The 18859-nt window shown below is 43.1% G+C and overlaps 1 protein-coding gene across 1 annotated transcript in view; it reads right to left on the reverse strand.

Annotated features, from left to right (window-relative positions):
- ITGA5 (integrin subunit alpha 5) overlaps positions 1-18859 on the reverse strand; it is a 96751-nt gene that overhangs the window by 23751 nt on the left and 54141 nt on the right. Inside the window, exons 10-16 of the mRNA XM_087710627.1 lie at positions 15642-15698; positions 12863-12915; positions 12013-12221; positions 6565-6753; positions 4305-4350; positions 3632-3739; positions 492-547 (exon numbers count right to left, since the gene is read on the reverse strand). Coding sequence (XP_087566753.1) covers positions 492-547; positions 3632-3739; positions 4305-4350; positions 6565-6753; positions 12013-12221; positions 12863-12915; positions 15642-15698 — 718 coding nt within the window. The remainder of the gene's footprint in view (positions 1-491; positions 548-3631; positions 3740-4304; positions 4351-6564; positions 6754-12012; positions 12222-12862; positions 12916-15641; positions 15699-18859) is intronic.

The following is an 18859-nucleotide window of genomic DNA, read 5'->3' on the forward strand; positions in this document are numbered from 1 at the left end:
CCCGTTGCACCAGGATCCGGAACCCACCCCTAGGTCAAACCCTCCATAGCATCTGAAGGCAGGACAAGGAGTTACGGGTAAAGTTTATTAAAGAGAGAGCTAACCTAGAATTAAGGAGAAATTTCCTGACAGCGAGAACAATTAACAGTGGAACAGCTTGCCTTCAAAAGTTGTGGGTGCTTCTTCACTGGAGGTTTTTAAGAAGAGACTGGACAGCCATTTGTCTGAAATGGCATGGGGTTTCTTTCTTGAACAGGGAGTTGAGCTAGAAGACCTCCAAGGTCCCTTCCAGCTCTCTTATTCTATGTTCCATGTTCTAATGTTACTTACTCACTATTAAAATGTACTCTAAAACCCAGTAATTATGGATTCTAATAAAAAACTGAGATTTTGTAAATCCTTATTATTAGCTTGATACTCACATTATCATGTGGATGACGGAAGGAAAGAAAATGAAGGAAACCAACGAAGGAAGCCCTGCAGTTACTCACCAATGGAATCGGGAACATGCTTCCCAGATGCATTCAGACAGAAGCTCAAGTTGATGCTGTTGACACGTGGGGTGGGGTGGGGAATAAAAGAAGCAATGAGCCAATCTAAGACATGTCTGTGAGAGACAATGCTCTCTGATGACAAGAGAGCTAGGCATGTGCAGCAATGCTCAGGCTGAAAAATACGGGCCTATTCCAAAAGAATGGTTGGGGCTACACCCATTAGTGAAAAGCATTTTGTCACAACAAAAAGTTGATATGCACCTGGAGGAGCAGATTGACCAATATTGCGAGCCAAATGGAAACAGAACTCCACCCAAGGAGGAAGGATACAAAAAGGGGCTATTATACAGACTTTTATTGGTTGTGGAGAAAAATAAAGTCATCACACCTGATTGGGATAAACAGGGATGGGTGGGACCCTGTCTGGCTGACTCAGCCTCTCCTTCCAGCCATGTGGTCCCAGATGGGTCATGAGCTGGACAATCGCCCAACTCAAGTAGATGTTTAACAAGCTATCAGGATAGCCCCATGGAGCTGAGCCTTTGGAAAAACTCTTGTCTGTCAATAAATTCCCCCCACTATCTCTGTCACAGATTGAAAACTAGCATTGTTTAGTTAGATCCAATCTGCAAGACAGACAGCTGGTTTCCATGTTACTTTAGCACAGAGTGAGAAATTAAAAATGTTCTGCAATAATCTATCCCATTGTTCTCAATATCACACTAAACAATGACCTTTCTTACTCTTCTTTTAGACTCAAAGAATCATGGAAGGGGACGTTAAAGCCATCATCCCCCAGCTGTGTGCAAGAATCCAAGTTAACGCATCCCAGGCACACAGCTGTCTAGCCTCTTGTTGAATACATCCCTCCACCTTTAGATGGTTCATTCCAAATGACTCCTGTTTTGAATAGAGCAGGGCTGTCAAACTCCCGGCCCACGGGCTAGATGCACTGGCCACGTCCATGCCCGATTTAGCAAAGGGGGAAAAAAAGGTCCAGATACATCAAGTGACGCCACCATGACGCCGCAAGTTTTACACTCCTGAAACAGAGTGAGTGGGTAGAGATAGGCAAGGCAACGAGTCAGTGTTCCTAATCATATGTCCCTGAGATGATCAGGACTCCCAGAATTCTTAGCTGGCATTTGTGGCTCTGGATTCTATAAATTTTCTTGCCTAATATCTATAGAGGGTCAGGGTAGGAAGACCAAACTACAGAATCAATTCCTGCAGGAATGCCTAGATAAGACCTTATATAGTCAGGAGCCTACAGGTAAATATATCAATTGTTGGTAATGACAGCAGTCACAACCACTTGCAGCTCTTTATGTTCTCACTGTCTTTTACAAAGTTTTTTATTTTATTTGTACAATTATATCGTCTTTGCAGCACATTTTACATATTTTGCATATTCATTGTGTTTCCTTTATCTATATCTATCTATCTATCTATCTAGCTATCTATCTATCTATCTATCTATCTATCTATCTATCTATCATCTATCTATCTATCATCTATCTATCTATCTATCTATCTATCTATCTATCTATCTATCTATCTATCTATCTATCTATCTATCTACACACACACACACACACATATGTGTGTGTGTGTGTTTTTTTTTTTATATTTGTGCTGATAAATAAATAAAGGGAGACTAGTATAGATCTATTTCAAGCTATTTAGCTCTCATCAGCTAGCCATACCCTTACTGGGATTTGAACCTGGGCTTTATTTATTTATCAGCACAAATATAAAAAAAACCAAAACACAAATATAACAAAGGCAACAGTAAAAATATTGGGTTTCTGTCGTGATGGACTCTTGTGACGAGCCGATTGACAGATGATGGAAGCAGTTAGCTTCCTCCCATAATTGGGGCTTACCAGGGGTTATATCTAGATACGGATTTTGCACATCTTATTTTGTACATCTGTCCTCACATTTTATCCACTAACATTCAGAACAGGCTACTGTGTACAGGTGGTCCTCGACTTACAATCACAATGTAGCCTAGAATTTCTGTGGCTAAGTGAAACATGTGTTAAGGGAGTTTTGCCCCATTTTTAGGACCTTTCTTGCCATAGTTGTTAAGTGAATGGCTGCAGTTGTTAAATTAGTCAAACTGTTAAGTGAATTTGGCTTCCCCATTGACTTTGCTCATCAGAAGGTTGCAAAAGGTGATCACGTGACCTCAGGACACTGCGACTGTCATAAATGTCAGTCAGTTGCCAAGCGTCTAAATTTTGATCACGTGACTATGGGGATGCTACAACGGTCGTAAGTGCGAAAACTGGCCACACGTCACTTTCTTCAGTGCCATTTGAACAGTCACTAAATGAACTATTGTAAGTCAAGGACTACTTTGAAAATAGGCAAATAGCTTTCTTTTAAATATATTCAAAATAGGCAAATAGCTTTCTTTTAAATATATTAAAATAGGCAAATAGCTTTCTTTTAAATATATTAAAATAGGCAAATAGCCTTCTTTTAAATATATTAAAATAGGCAAATAGCCTTCTTTTAAATAGATTAAAAATAGGCAAATAGCTTTCTTTTAAATATATTAAAATAGGCAAATAGCCTTCTTTTAAATATATTAAAATAGGCAAATAGCCTTCTTTTAAATAGATTAAAAATAGGCAAATAGCCTTCTTTTAAATATATTAAAATAGGCAAATAGCCTTCTTTTAAATATATTAAAATAGGCAAATAGCCTTCTTTTAAATATATTAAAATAGGCAAATAGCCTTCTTTTAAATATATTAAAATAGGCAAATAGCCTTCTTTTAAATATATTAAAAATAGGCAAATAGCCTTCTTTTAAATAGATTAAAAATAGGCAAATAGCCTTCTTTTAAATAGATTAAAAATAGGCAAATAGCCTTCTTTTAAATAGATTAAAAATAGGCAAATAGCCTTCTTTTAAATAGATTCAAATAATCCAAACCGTATTTCTTATATATGCCCAACGTGATATAAAAAGGAACAAGTCCACCTCCATATTCTAGGAACACAAGCCCTCAATTAACTAATGAGAACTGATGAGAGAACATTCCAGAAATGATTTAAGAGCTGTAACTCTAGAGAGCCACAAAGGGACAAGGGAAAAAATTACTTCTTGGACCACTACTCACCATGCCACAGGGGTGCCAGTTTCCTCCACGGTGCATGCACGCTCCTCAGGGTTAAACATAGTGGGGAAGATGCTGAGAGTGGCAGTGGCATGAACAATGGGGCGTCCTCTGTGGTAGGAAGCATAAGGAAAAGGGAGAGAGTGGAAGCAATTTTTCTATTTGGAACGAGAAATGAGAGACTTAGGAAATAGATGGTTTACTTCGTTATTATCAAGCTTGGCAAGACAGTCACTTTGGCTGAGGAAAGTCAGCTCAAATCTCTGTCTACAAAGTCCTTGGAGGCAGCTATCCAAGATGGCAGCAGCCCTGTGGTCAGAGGGTAGGAGTTCAAGAGCAGATTGGTATACATGGAGGACATTTTCAGTGATTATGAGTCACCCTAATTTATGACTTGTCTTGGCAGTTCCAGAAGAAGGGGGTGTGTGTCACAGCCAAGCAATATGATATGTCTGAGTGTTCAAACAAACAATAAGTAATAAGGACAGGAGGGAGGAGAGAGAAATATAACCTACAATGGAGTCATAATCTCATCATTTTTTCCAGGGGAAATTTGCTTTGTCATTTTCTCCAATCTACTATGCATTACACATATTGCGTTTCTGCTCCCATATGCTTCAGACAGAGCACAGGGCTGGGGAAGACTGATCCATTGTCTCCAGAAGGCTTTACTTACCTGTAAACGATGGCTCTGTCTACTCCAAAGGCCCCCACAATTAGATCTGCAGGACATAGAAGGAGACAGTCTGTTGAGCACTTGGCAAGAAAATGGTGACTGCGCATCATGATACTATTTCAGGAAGCTGTTTTTAAAGCAAAGGAGAAAACACACACACACACCCCTTGCTTGCCCAGATAGCATACTATGAAACCTAGTAATTTCTCATTGGTTATGGATGAAAAAAATCATACAGTGCAGGCTGAAAGGAATCCTGGTGGCCTTTCACATCAAAATGTCATCACTGGGCTAGCTAGATGATTTCTTTTGAGATAAAGCTGAAACAACAGCATGCTTAGCACAGAGGATGTATGCCCTTTGTGTTATGGCCCTGCAGAGAATCTGAATGTATTGCTTAGCCTTAGAGCATCAAGGCACTTGGGCCTTTTTTTTTTTTTGAAAGCTTGCTGCAGTTGTTTCAAGGTGCTTTTCCAATCATTGGCGCATGACTACATCAGTCTGGAGCAGTGGTTCTCAACCTTTTCAGCACCACAGAAATATCTTTTCTACACCACCTTTAAATATCTTTTGTGGCCATGAACTACGGCTACAGACCCTCCAAGACTTAACTCAAGAGTTAAATCATAACATTTCTTCAAGCCCTTGTGATGACATCACACACATACACACACACAAGGTCCATGTACCACAGCCAGGGGTGAAATGCTACCGGTTCGGGCTAGTTCATCTGAACCGGTAGGAAAAAAAAATTGCTAAAAAAAAGTTTTAAAAAAGTTCCGATGATCAGCTGTGCTGCGCAATTGTCCGAACTTTAAAAAAAAACTTTTAAAAGCATTTTTAACTACCGGTTCTCCTGAACTGGTAGTTTTAAAATGCTATAAAAAGTCGGGAGGTCCTGCACATGCGCACACTCACATTGCTACCGAACCAGTAGCAGAGGTAAGTGAATTTCACTCCTGCCACAGGTTGAGATCCACCAGTCTGGAGGGAATATCGTCTGCAGACACACTCAAAATTTGTGGAAATTTTGTGGAAAGGAATTACAACGAACTTTCAAGAGATACGGATGCCTTAATACTCCCAACTGCATGATTTGAAGGAGTCCTCCCTGCATGCTTGATGTAGCTTATAGGTTATGAATCTAGGATTAGAAGATCTCATAAATGTGCAAAAGTGACTATTTCTTGAGAGCTTAAGCCATTTTGGTTATTGCCAACTTCAGGTACTTCCTTTGGGAAAATTGCTGACAGAAGCTCTTTGAAAGAGACGGTCTGGAATGAGTTAGATGCAATGGATTTTACAACACCCTTTGAAGACCTTCCTCTGGGTGACTTCTGAAAGATCACAGAGAAGTTGCCTCACTTCTGCTAAATAATTAAACTGTGGAAACTAAGCCAGGGCATTCAATTTAAGACCATCCATTTAAGACCTAGCAAGAATATAATTATATATTTCCAAGGTTCCAGCATGAATGCCAAAATGGCACTTCCCACCAATAGGCCTGAGGGCACCTGAAAATATTAAAAAGTATAAGAAATGTAACAATATGTGGGAACAACCTTGAGAAATGGGGGGAAGAGATGTTGCCTGGGGAATGGTCAGATAAAAGAAGGCATAGCCTATAGCTGTATAATGGTCAGAAGAAAAAGACTATAAAGGAAATAGCAGGAGATTTGTATTTTTAATCTTGCAAAATGTGATTAATGTAGCCTTACAATAAAGTATATTTAATTCATTTGATGAAGTTTCCTGTCCGGTGGACCTGGGAAGGCCAACATCAACATTGCAAGTCTGAAAATACAAATCTCCCACCATCACTTTTGCAATCTGAGGACTTGGGAGAGGGTGTATCCCTTCTGAGCCTCTTTCTCCAACCTATGCAGCTTTGAGCTATGACCTCTTTTATATGACTGTCCTCCATGCAGCTGCTCCCATCCTTAACACCTCCCACATTTGTTCCAACATACTGGTGCAACAACTGGAGGGGGAAAAATAGACCTCTAGATGAGAAGGGAAATGGAATTTGTTAAGAGGAAGACATAGTTACTGAACAAGGAACAGGAGTACTTTTTTTTGTTACATGTTACAATGGAAGTATGGGGTTTTATTAAAGCAGCTATGTCACCCCACATATTTAATGCTCCTGTATAAGAGCTCACCAGATGACAAGCATCATATCTGCAGCCTCAGACCTGCCAAATACGCACTCTCGCAAGTTCAGGTGTGGTTCTGTAACTTCTTCACAGGTCATCCTCACCTGGGTAACCGTTTCCATCCAGGTCTTTGGCTCCGCGCAAAGCAAACCCATAGAAGTCTGGGACTCCAGGTGACCAGTAGCCTTGCAATACTTGAAATGGCTTGGGGTGCAGCCCGTTCTGTTGGCCATTATACACATAGACCACTCCTTGCATTGCAGTACCGCCAAATGGCACTCCGATGGCCACATCTGTGGGAACAAATGCTTGTGTCAGCAGCGTACACACACACACACACACACACTTTGGAACTTTTCATCTGCTTACATTTCAATCAGAGCAAAACTGAACTGCATCAGCTTATATACGTTCTCAGGGGGCCAAAATGGTACAATGGAGCATTGTCAGGGTACAGGAGTTCATTCCATCCTATGTCGGAACTAATCTTCCTTAAGATTATATTGGGCTGTTGCCTGAAGGATCAGATCTCAGGAGATCAGGTCCTCATTAGTTTCTCAAAAGAAAACATTTCTCAACTTCCATCCTCTTTTCCTGATTGGGCCCAGAAGTGCCAGGAAATCTTGTCAGAGCAGCTTCAAGATGGGACTGATTGCTTCCTCAGACTCACACAGGAGAGGTGCAATCTTTAATTGGTAGAGGCCCAGGGGGATCTGCTGCTAAGGCAACCGAAGTAAACAATACAAATTGTTCCTGTTCTGTGCCTTACAGGGGAAGAAGTCTCCTTACCCCCCGTCCTATTTTGAGAGAATCGGCAACACAGTCCAAATTGGCTCTGGGGCCTCCTAACACCTATCTTCTGTATTTTTCAGAGTATAAGATGCACTGGAGTATAAGACGCACCAAGATTTTGAAGAGGCAAATTAAAAAAAAAGGTTTTGCACTCTGCAGACCTCCCCAAAACAGCCAGGTTTTTGCCAAAAAAAGGGCATGCATAGCGTTTAGGGGGCTGGGAGGGGGGCAAAAACAAGCAAAAAACGGCCCGTTTTTCACAAAAACGGACCCACGACACTCTGCGATGCCTCCACAACGCTCTAGCTGCTTGGCGGAGCATCGCGCAGGCATCGTATGCTCTGTGTGCAGAAGCCTCAAAGAGCTCAAATGCTGATAAGGAGCGCGGGCGGGTGGGCCCTCTGGAGCACTGTACCGGAACAGTACCCGGTGCTCCCAGTAGGCACTGGTACACCCGTACCAAGGCGTACCGGTTGTAATCCACCACTGCTCTGCATGGCCATTTCTGCAAAGGGGGCGGGGTTTCAGGAGGCAACAAATGTTGTATTCAGTGTATAAGGTGCACCCAGATTTTCAGCATTTTTTTTTTGAGGGAAAAAGGTGCGTCTTATACTTCAAAAATACAGTATATAGGCTGATGCCAAAACTACCTCATCATGTGCCCTCCAACGATTGTCTTAGAATAGGGGTGTCAAACTGGCAGCTCACGGGCCAGATGAGTCACACACAGGCCACGGCCACCCCAGCCCCGTGAATGGAAAAAAGTCACGAAACATCACATGACAGCAATATGACAGGTTTGTGGGTTTGACACCCATGTCTTAGAACAATACATATTACAGCCAATAGAGTGGCCGGCCACAGCAATCAATTGAGAGACTGGCATGGGGCCATCAAGGCCACTTTGGAAGAAGGATCTTGTCTTCACCCTGTGGATGCTGCTGATTGCCACTCTAGGGGAACCATGGCTCTTTTATGACTTGTGGACTACAACTCCCACAATTCCAGAGCCAGCATGCCTGGCTCAGGAATTCTAGGAATTGAAGTCCACAACTCACAAAAGGGCCATCATTCCACACTGCTGCTCTAAGCAGTAGACTGGAGTGGCAATCAGCAGCAATCACAGCAGGGGTGTCAAACTCATGTCATCAAGTGAACATACGGGGACTTTTTTCACCTTTGCTAAACTGGGTAGGGGCAGGGCCAGCATGTGACGTATCTGGCCCAAGGGCTGCAATTTTGACACCTCTGATCCACAGAGTGAAGACAAGAGGGGAGAAAAGTAGCCATACATTGTCAGGATGTAACCACTGCCCTTTTCTATGCATGTTTTGCTGCTTTCATTCCTTTGACAATAGCAGGCGGCTTCTGGAGAATAGCCCATTGTGGCCACGGTTGGCCCTAGTCCCCATCTGGCTACCTGTTGTGTTCCGCCATCCAAAGCACTTAGGTAGACTGTGCATTTTCTTTGGTTTAATTGATGTGATGGGGTTTTTTTCGGGAGGGGGAGGGTTTAGAAAAAAGAAATCTGATGGGAGCTGTATTATAAAGTTCCAACAGCAGATGGCAGCAGTGGAACAGGCAGCAACTCTCTACTGTCACAGAGACCGGCTGAGGGTTCCCTTAAAAAGAGCTGCCCCATTAACATGAAGGAGGAGGCGAAGGGGGAGGAAGAAGGAAGAAAGTAGAGAAGAAGGGAGGGTAGGAGAAAAGGAGGGGGAAGAAGAAGTATGGTTGTTTGTAAAGCAAGATGGATGTACGGGTTGGCAGCAAAGCAATCTCGATTATACTATTAAATTTTTAGGGGAAGAATCGGATTATAAATATTAAAAGGTAACACATAATGCTAACAATATTTATGAGGATGTATATTTGTGAATGTATGTATGAGAAACAAAAATTAAAAAAACATGAAGGAGGGGGAGGAGAATCCTCCTCTTTATGCTCCGACAGTCATTATGTAAAGCAAGGCTGTTAAAAGGATAATGAATCCATGTTATCCTGAATAGGCATACAGGTAGTCCTTGACTTACGACCACAATTGAGCCCCAAATTTCCGTTGCTAAGCGAGACAGTTGTTGAGTGATTTTTGCCCCATTTTACGACCTGTCTCACCGTGCTTGTTAAGCAACTCACTATATTTAAGTCAGTAACACAGTCCTTAAAAGACTTTGGCCAGTGTTGACTTTGCTTGTCAGAAAGTCGCAAAAGATGACCATGTGATCCCGGGACACTGCACACGTCATAAATATGAGTCAGTTGCCAAGCATCTGAATTTTGGTTACGTGACCACGGGGATGATACAATGATTGTAAGTGTGAGAAATTGACCCTTTTATTAGTGCTGTTGTAACTTTGAACAGACACTAAACAAGCTGTTGTAAGCCAAGGACAACCTACCTGTACTATGGTCAAGGTGTTTAGTCTTCAGTCCCCTCTTTCTACTTGGATCAGGGGTGTCAAACTCAAGGCCCGCGGGCCGGATCCTGCCTGCAGGGTGCTTAGATCTGGCCCACAGGGCTGCCAAGGAAACAGCAAATGACCGGCTCACGGTGCCTCTGCCAGTGAAAACGGAGCTCGGAAGGGCAGGAGGCCGTTGCAGCCGAAAATGGAGCTCAGGAGACTCGTTTTGGCTGGCAGAGTGCTCTGGTCACCACAGGCGCCCCCGACACAAGTGACCAGCTAGCCATACCCCCCCTGCCCCCCCGAGGCCAAACACAACCCTGATGCATCCCTCAATGAAATCAAATTTGCTACCTCTGATTTAGATCATGGCTGCCAAATTCGCTGCAGTGCATTGATGTCATGTGACGTAGTGCAACGTTTTTTGCCTATGTGGGGCTGGGGAGGGCGTGGCCTGCATGTAACTCATCCAGCCCAGTGACCTTCCTGGCTTAGATGATTCCTACCCATCCTCCTTTTGTACCACTTTAAATCTACCTCTACCCAGGCTAAGTCCGGTCTAGGCCTCAACTGTACCATCAGATTGATTCAACGGAATTACAGAGAGGCTGCAGAAAGAATTGCAATTAAGAAACTGAGGAGAACTGAACTCTACCACTTTTTCACACCTAGAGCCCAATTCCCTGTAGCAGGGGAACCAAGGACAGAGAATTTCTGGAAGTACAATTTGACAAGATACTGGCTTGAAAAATGTTAGATGCTAGATTTTGCTAGATGTCCTCATCAGCCCAACAATCAAGGTTATCCAAGTTCCTCCTATGAAAGCTGGCCATGACTCTGAAATCTTTTTTTTTTTTTTTTGCTGATGCAATAGAATATGATGTGGTGGCTCAGTGGCTAAGACGCTGAGCTTGTCGATCAGAAAGGTTGGCAGTTTGAATCCCTAGCACTGCGTAACGGAGTGAACTCCCGTTACTTGTCCCAGCTTCTGCCAACCTAGCAGTTTGAAAGCATATAAAAATGCAAGTAGAAAAATAGGAACCACCTTTGGCGTTCCGGGCACCTTCAGCATTTAGTCATGCCGGCCACATGTCCACAAAGACGTCTTCGGACAGCGTTGGCTCTTAAGGTTTGAAACAGAGATGAGCACCGCCCCCTAGAGTTGGAAACGACTAGCACATATGTGCAAGGGTAACCCTTACCCGTTACCTTTAATAGAATGTGTAGCTAGAGGGCATCCATGTGATGAATGAAAGGAATTAAAGCTTCCAAAAATCTAACTAGAAGCCTAGATTTTTTCTCAACATCTTCTAACTGGCGTTGAGACTACATTCTCAGACTTTGGCCAGCAAGATACCAGGGACTTAATTTAGGATTTTTTTGCCTGCAGACCATATGTTCTTATCGCTAGGGTTATCCCTGCCCCCCTGCAATAAAACATAAATAAATGGTTTCATCCAAGTCAAACCATTGCTCCCTCTAGCCCACAATGGCTTTTCCAACTGGCAAAATTTCAGGTGGATATCCTGCTATTTAAGATTCCTTTAGGCAGGAAAGGCAAAGAATAACATCTGGGAATTTTTTTATCTGCAAGACACAAGCTACAGTCTGTTTTGAAAATGTCCGCAGAGAAAGTTGCTTGCTGTCTCTCCTGGCAGTTAAGCCTGCCTTTCTCCAGATGTCTCTGCCAGAGATTAGATAGTTTTGTTGTGTCTCTGCATTGAACGCGACGGATTTAGTCATCCTCCATGCAAATAAAGCAAAGTTGCCAGATAAATTAGCTCTCAGCTGCCTCCTTCCAATGAGCAGGCATAGTCAGAACAGGAAAAGCATGTAGATAACCTTTGACTCAGTGGGACTACGACTGAAATGGGCTTTCATTTTTAAGGCATACACCAGGGGAGAGGAACCCATAACTCTCTGGATAATGATGGGTTTCCAACACCCATTAGCCACTGGAAATAGCAACAATGTTCAAGGATGATGGAAAATCCCTAGATTCCCATCTCCTATCCTACACCAAAATAAAATGCCTCCATCTCAATTATGAGTATCCCTTTAATTGGAACATAGATCTGGCTTCGGTTTCTTATTTGATTGTGGAATAAGATAAGGTGAGAATTAATGAGTTACTCCCTGAACTCTGAGGAAAGGAAAGCATTTAGTAACAAATCAGAACCCTACTAATGGAAATCTTTTGTTTGCAAATGCTGGATATTCCCTTCTCCTTTCTCTGCGTGAAAACATACATATGGTGTGAAAACAAACAAACATACATTCATCTTGGTCAAGGAGGCAAATCTGGAGAAACTCCTGTTCCTTTCCCCATGCCATGCCCCTCCGATCCGACTTTCATACCATTGTAGCCATCCTGGTTGAGGTCTCCCAATGAGGCTATGGCGCTGCCAAAGCGGCCAAACTCTTGGTGACCGGTCAGCACAGCTGAGGCACCGGGCTCCATGCCATATGTCTTTTGCAGGTAGATATAGACCCTGCCCACCTCCTGAACACGGCCACCTTCCGTTTTTTCCATAAACAAGGGGGCACCGATCAGCAAGTCATCGAGCCTGCATGGCAGGAGAGAGGGGAGAGATGAAGCAATCAACTCTAAGCTCAGGGAGATAAATCACACAGAGGGCTGGGATCCAGAGAACATTGCAGAGTTGCCCAAAATAGGGAGGGAAATGGGATCTAGATTAGGTTTTCTCAGCTCTTACAGAATCCTCAGCCAACATGGTATCCACCAGAGTCTCTTCTCCATCATGCCCTGACTGCTTCTCTCTATAATTCAGTCTTCTCTGCAGATGGACATTTCACTTCCCAGACAATTTCTGTATGGTGTGCATCAGGGTGGGTTCCAGCAGGCACTATTGCCAGTTAGCTGTGTGCACGCGCAGCGCAATAAAAATTTTTCTGCGCATGCTCAGAAGTGAAAAACAAGATGGCGGCGCCATAGGCCCCACCCAGAGAACCAGTTCGGGGGCATGGCAGGCCTGAGTTGCTGCCGGTTCCAGCGTCCCAGGCCACCAAACCCCTACCTATTCGGCCGAACTGGTCTGAACCGGTAGGAACCCACCACTGGTGTGCATCAAGACCTCACCCAAACTTAAATCTATTATCACATCTAATTTCCTCAGGAGCTGGGAAGAGCTGCTTCCACTCCACTTTAAGCTTACTGTTGACTAAGCAGCCCCTCCCCAATACTCACCCATCACCGTTGATATCCATGGCAGCCACAGCATACCCAAAATAGGCAGCCATCTGTTGAGACAAATGACAGGGATCAAGAAATGTTAGGATAGTACAGGCATTTTGAGATCACAGAAGACTGGAGTTGTCTGTTTGCCTGACACACTCCAACAACTTCCTCATACCTGCCCTTATTGCAGCATTTGCCCACTTCCATGATGAAAGATAGGAACAAATATTCTCCAAAAGGCCAGTTGTTAGGCTTTACAAGACAAGGATAAAGACAAGTGATGTCAAATTGCAATTCTCAACAGCTCTAGCCAACATGGTCAATAGTGACCAATGATGGGAGCTATGAAGGCCACAATTTCCTCACTTCTGCTCAGCTTCCACTACTCAAACTAGTCAGTTGCCTTAATGTACTACACTCAAATTCATTTTAGATGGAAGTACCTTCCCCCTCTTGGGAAGTACAGGCCTCTGAGGTTTTACAGTGAATTACGGCCAAGAGTTGTCAGTAACCAATGATACAGTAAATCTGAGATAAGTAAGAGGAATATAAACAAAGAAATAAATAAAGGCAAGAAAAAAGGTTAAAATCCTGCAGAAAGTACTTCAAAACCTGCACCAGGAAACAGTGTAAAACCCATTTCTCATACTCTTATACTAGATGCCATAAAAGTTGGAACTGTGCCATAGAAGTTGGGGTTATATGGGCATTTCCCAATTATTGTAAAAGTTGATCAGCACTACTTCCAGTTCCTGATATATGAACAGGCCCTGTGTTTTGAGTATATTTCCATTGAAATAAGGGCTAGGAGCTTGTGACAATGATGGAAGAACAATGAAATCCCCCTAGCAGCAGAACAATTTGTGAAAATGTCAGAATTTGCTGAAATGGAGAAAGAAAAAGCTTTTCTAAAAGACTGGAAACCTTGTGTGAACTTTTTACTGAAAGAAGAAAAAAAGATATGATGATTTATAGGTTTATGGATTAAAGAAAGATGTGGACTAAATGAGAGGCTGAAAGGGATCTGTATAACATTTAAGAGAGAGGGAAGATTGTAATTATTTGTAGAATAGCAAAACATAGTGTAGCGTAGCGTAGCATAGCATAGAACAGAACAGAATATAATTCTTTACTGGCCAAATGTGATTGGACACACAAGGAATTTGTTTTTGGTGCATATGCTCTCAGTGTACGTAAGGAGAATAAAATATTTTCATCAAGAATGAAGAGATACACTACTTAGTGATAGTCAAGATTACTAATAAGCTATCAAATTGTACTAGTAAACAAATAAAACAATGTAAATTGAAAGATGCAAGTCATATGGTTATAGAGAAGGTTGGAAGTCATTATATTTCAAACTTTTGTCCCCCCCCCTCTTTCTTGCACCTCTTTCTTTCTTTCTTTCTTTTTCTTTCTTTCTTTCTTTCTTTCTTTCCCTCTTTCTTTCTTTCTTTTCTTTAGTTTTGTCTTTTATTTCATATAAAATTTTTAAAAATATAAATGAATAAGATACTTGTGACATTGAAATGGAAGCTTGGAGTTTTGGAAAAAAGAATTCACCATCCAAACACACTTTTTCTTGTAGTTTTGCTATCAACCTCAAGTAGTGGAGAAGGTAAGGAGGGATACAGGTGCTCCACAAGGAAAGTTTACTTTACCTGTGTGTCTTTCTCTCCTAACCAAATCATTCAGCAACTGCTCAAGGTTACAATGGCACTGAATGAATGGTGGTTATGAACCTGGGAGTTCCAGCTTTTCCAGCATACCCACCCCCATCACATGACCACAATGCTTGGCAAGCCTTTCACACTGACAACCAATTGCTAAGTGCTCCATGATCACATGAATGCCAGTTGCATCCTTGCATGGTGGCCTCCCCAGAAAGTCAAAGGAAAGCCAGTAGGAATTGCAAGTCACCGGGATAAGTTTCCTTGACCTGCGCACCTTCTCCCAGCCCCTCTGGGTTTGCATTATGCCAGCCACTTGCTCACCCATACACACCTCTCCATCTGTCCCAAAGGTGCTTTTTTTCAAAGGCAACTGCACTTTCTTGGCGGGGGGGGGGGGAGTTTGAAGACATTTTGCTTCTCATTCAAGAAGCTTCTTCATCTCTGACCGGTCAGAGCTGAAGAAGCTTCTTGAATGAGAAGCAAAACGTCTTCAAAGAAAGTCCAGTTGCCTCTTGAGAAAGCACCTTTGGGAGAACCATGACCAGGATGGCTGAGAATCTCCACAGATACCAACCTGTGCCCCATCCCACACACACTTCCTGATCCACACCACATCCATGTGCATCCCCCTAACTTGCATGGCACCTTGTGTCCATCCCACCCATCCTTCCCTACCCCTATGGCACCTCTCCCACACCCTCCAGACCCTCCCCCATACATTCCCCGCCAGCCTTGTTCCCTCCCTTATCTGCCTGCAGGCTTGGCACTTGCAACATCCTGTCAGGTTCCCCAGTGACTTTTTGTTATGGGAAGCTGTTCAGGAAGGGGCCTTGCCTAAAGATTGTGGGATTCAGTTAATGACTTGGGACTGCAGAGATTGCTGTTGCTAAACAGGGCAGTTGTGCTTTACAACTGCATCATTTAGCAGCAGAAATTCTGATCCCAATTGCCGTCCTAAGTCAAGGACTATCTATAAGCCTCAGTTAGCAGTTCACCATGGTGTGCTAGGAGAAGACCATATAATCTTGTAAGGGAGAGCAGATTATTCTGATTTTAAGAGGGTTTTTCAATAACTGGGCCCAAATCACTTCAGTGTAACAAATGGATCTCTTCACCTGTTCTCCAGAAAAGTTGTATAACGGTCGAATGTCACTTCCATTTAGAATTGTTACCTGGTGGGGCAAAAAAAGAGAGGAAAAATAGATGTAACATCAAACATTATCTCTCCACAGAAATTTATCAAACACTTTGAGCTTCGCGAAGAGGAATCTAAATGATTCCTCTTGACAAAAATGCCATTTTCTCATTGCTTCTTCTAGCTTCTTTTTCCCCGCTGCAAAAATGAATTCAGGAGGTGAAACAGTCACAATATTTTCCATCTGGGTTGGTCCAGATGAGAGCAATCTTATCTAGAAGCACATCTGGACGCCAAGCTACAGTTGTAGCTTTAAAAAGAGACATACAGGTAGTCCTCAACTTGCAACAGTTTGTTTAGTGACCATTTGAAGTTACAAGGGCACTGACAAAAGTGACTTATGGCTGCTTTTCACACTTATGACCGCTGCAACATCCCCAGGGTCACGCAATCAAAATTCAGCTGCTTGGCAACTGACTCATATTTATGACGACGGCAGTGTCCCGGCATCATCTTTTGTGACCTTCTGACAAGCAAATCAATGGGGAAGCCAGACTCGCTTAATGACCGTGTTGTTAACTTAAGAACTTCAGTCTTATGCTTACAGCAAGAAAAGTTATAAAAAGGAACAAAATTCACTTATTAGCCGTTATTCACTTAGCAACAGAAATGTTGTGCTCAATTGTGGTCGTTGGTTGAGGACTACTTGTATTTCATTCAAATGACCATAACATATACCTCTTCCAGGGGCGAGTTCTAGCCCGCATTAATGCTGGTTTGCTTGTCGGCGTGCTGTGTGCGCGGGCACTAAATGCGCAGGCTGGCTGAGTGCTATGCGCACATGCAGTTGAATAGAAATTGTTCTGCGCATGCGCAAAACTCAAAAACAAGATGGCGGTGGTGACTGCAGCAACCGGGGAAGTGGTTCGGAGGTGTGGCCAGCTGGGGTCGCTGCCGGTTCTGCGACTCAGGCCGGTATGACACTTCCGGTTCAGCTAAACTGGGCCGAACCGATAGGAACCCACCACTGTCCTCTTCTCATATTAAAAATTTTTTGCCTATTTTTTTTTTCCCTTTCCCCAACTAGAGTATTAGTAGAGGAAATTGGGAGATGATAGTCTTGAGGTAAGCATTCTTTGTTTGAATTTAGAGATTCAATTCTGATCTTTTTTTTAAAAAAGTGTCACTTCTAGGTCACAAAACCACAGAGGGAGAACATCAGGGTTGTGAAACCCTTCTGAAGAAGAAGCTGTTAATACAAGCGCTCTGTCATCCAGGATTTGGTAGCTGAGGTTCCTGTCAAATGTGCTACTTGAACAAATTAACAACGAAGTTACAGTATTTGGGAGAAGGGAGCCAGGTCACAAGTTGAAGGCAGTAGAAGAAAGAACCCAACATGACTTCCACATCACGGGTCTGTGTTCATCCACAATCAAAGCGCCTTAGGAAAATCAGATTTCTTTATTTTGGGGCCTCAACATTCCCTTCCTCCTTAGAAATACATCGGTTGCTATAGCAGCCACGGGGATCCATAACAAACAAGCAATGAAGACGGGAAGGAGGAACCAACCCCACATAGCCACAAGGCAATGTCTTGTTTCCAGGTTAATTCACTTAGCTTTCATCATATCTGGAGATAGTACAACTGGTGACTAGGGGTCATGGAAAGGGCTGGTGTTTCTATGAGAAAATCTGCCCTTGTTGCAAGCAAGCCCAGCATAAAAAGCAGAAGGAGGACCATGCGTCTACTCCAGCAACACACCAGCTGATGCCATGGCAGCAAAAGCACAACTTGAGAATGCTGTGCAGTTGCATGCTGGCTAGCTGGATGCTGTCAGACACAACACCTATGGGACTTTCACCTTTGCAATGTACATCGCCCTCAGTGGTGGGATTCAGACAGTTCGCACCTATTCGGGAGAACCAGTAGGTAACTTTCTAAGCAGTTCGGAGAACCGGTTGTTGGAAGAAATCTCCTTTTGTTTTTTTCCCTACTTTACAGGGCTAATGCTGCAAGGAAGGCAGGAAGGAGACATTCTGGTGTTGTTTCTAGCCTAATCTTTATTGCCCTGCTTACAGAAACTGCCTCTTCAGTTAACCCTTATTACATTGTAACAGCTAAGGCGAAGCGCCCATTGACCTGAGTGACATTGAGTTGGCCACACCCACCCAGTCACAAGACCACTAAGCCACGCCTACCCAGCTGGTCATTAGGGCAGAGGACCGGTTGTTAAATTATTTGAATCCCACCACTGATCACCCTCCTTCCAGACCTTACAACCCCTGTTAAAATAACACTACTCAAGTATTAGGGAAGGAATAGTTGCCTTTTTTTTTTTTTTGGCAATGCTACTGGATGATCAGGCGGTTATACTTTTGAAGAAAAGAATGGTGTTAACAGAAAGTTCCCCAAAAGGGGCCACATTAAGATCTGAATGATGCATTTACAACTTTAAAAACTCTGCTTCTAAGCAGTATGGAAATAATACACTTCTGGAGAGAAAGGGACACTGCTTCAATCTGGCTTGGGGCCAATTTTTGGGAAGGAGGGAATTCCCCGTTTATGGCTCAGGCGTTCAAAAGCCCTTATTGTGCTCCCTTGGCGGATACTTTGGATAGCAGGGGACGTTAAATGAATGCTTTGACTGAATAGCACCGAAGATAGGAAGTGGTTTTCAAGACTAAAGACACATAGTGATTTGGGAGAAGGCTGGCATTAAATCACACCTGGAGAAAACCTTACGCTTGGGTGAATTCCAGTGGTGGGTTTCAAAAATTGTTCGAACCTACTCTGTGGGTGTGGCCTCCTTTGTGGGAGTGGCTTGCCACCCATGTGACCAGATGGGAGTGGCTTGCTGCCCATGTGACCGGATATGAAGATGCCGACGACACTTGTCAGAACTACCTTAAATTACCTAACACAGAGCACTGGCATGCATAAGAATATGGTGTAAACTTGTTTTTTAAAAGGCATCTTTGGTTTGCGTTAAAACAACTTCAACACACGCAATGTTCTGATTGCACCACAAACGCAGTAGTCATCCTTACCTTTCACAGAGGCCCTGAGTTTTATAAATATGAGCATGATAGTGTAGAATAATCATATCCAAGGACCAGTGGTGGGTTTTAAAAAATTTGGGAACCTCTTCTGTAGGTGTGGCCTCTTCTAACCGGTTCAGTAGATTTGACGAACCGGTT

This window comes from Thamnophis sirtalis, unplaced genomic scaffold (genome assembly GCF_051295495.1).
Source record: "Thamnophis sirtalis isolate CommonGarterSnake01/CBP01778 unplaced genomic scaffold, rThaSir2_p1.2 scaffold_3, whole genome shotgun sequence".
In the NCBI taxonomy this organism is placed as follows: Eukaryota; Metazoa; Chordata; class Lepidosauria; order Squamata; family Natricidae; genus Thamnophis; species Thamnophis sirtalis.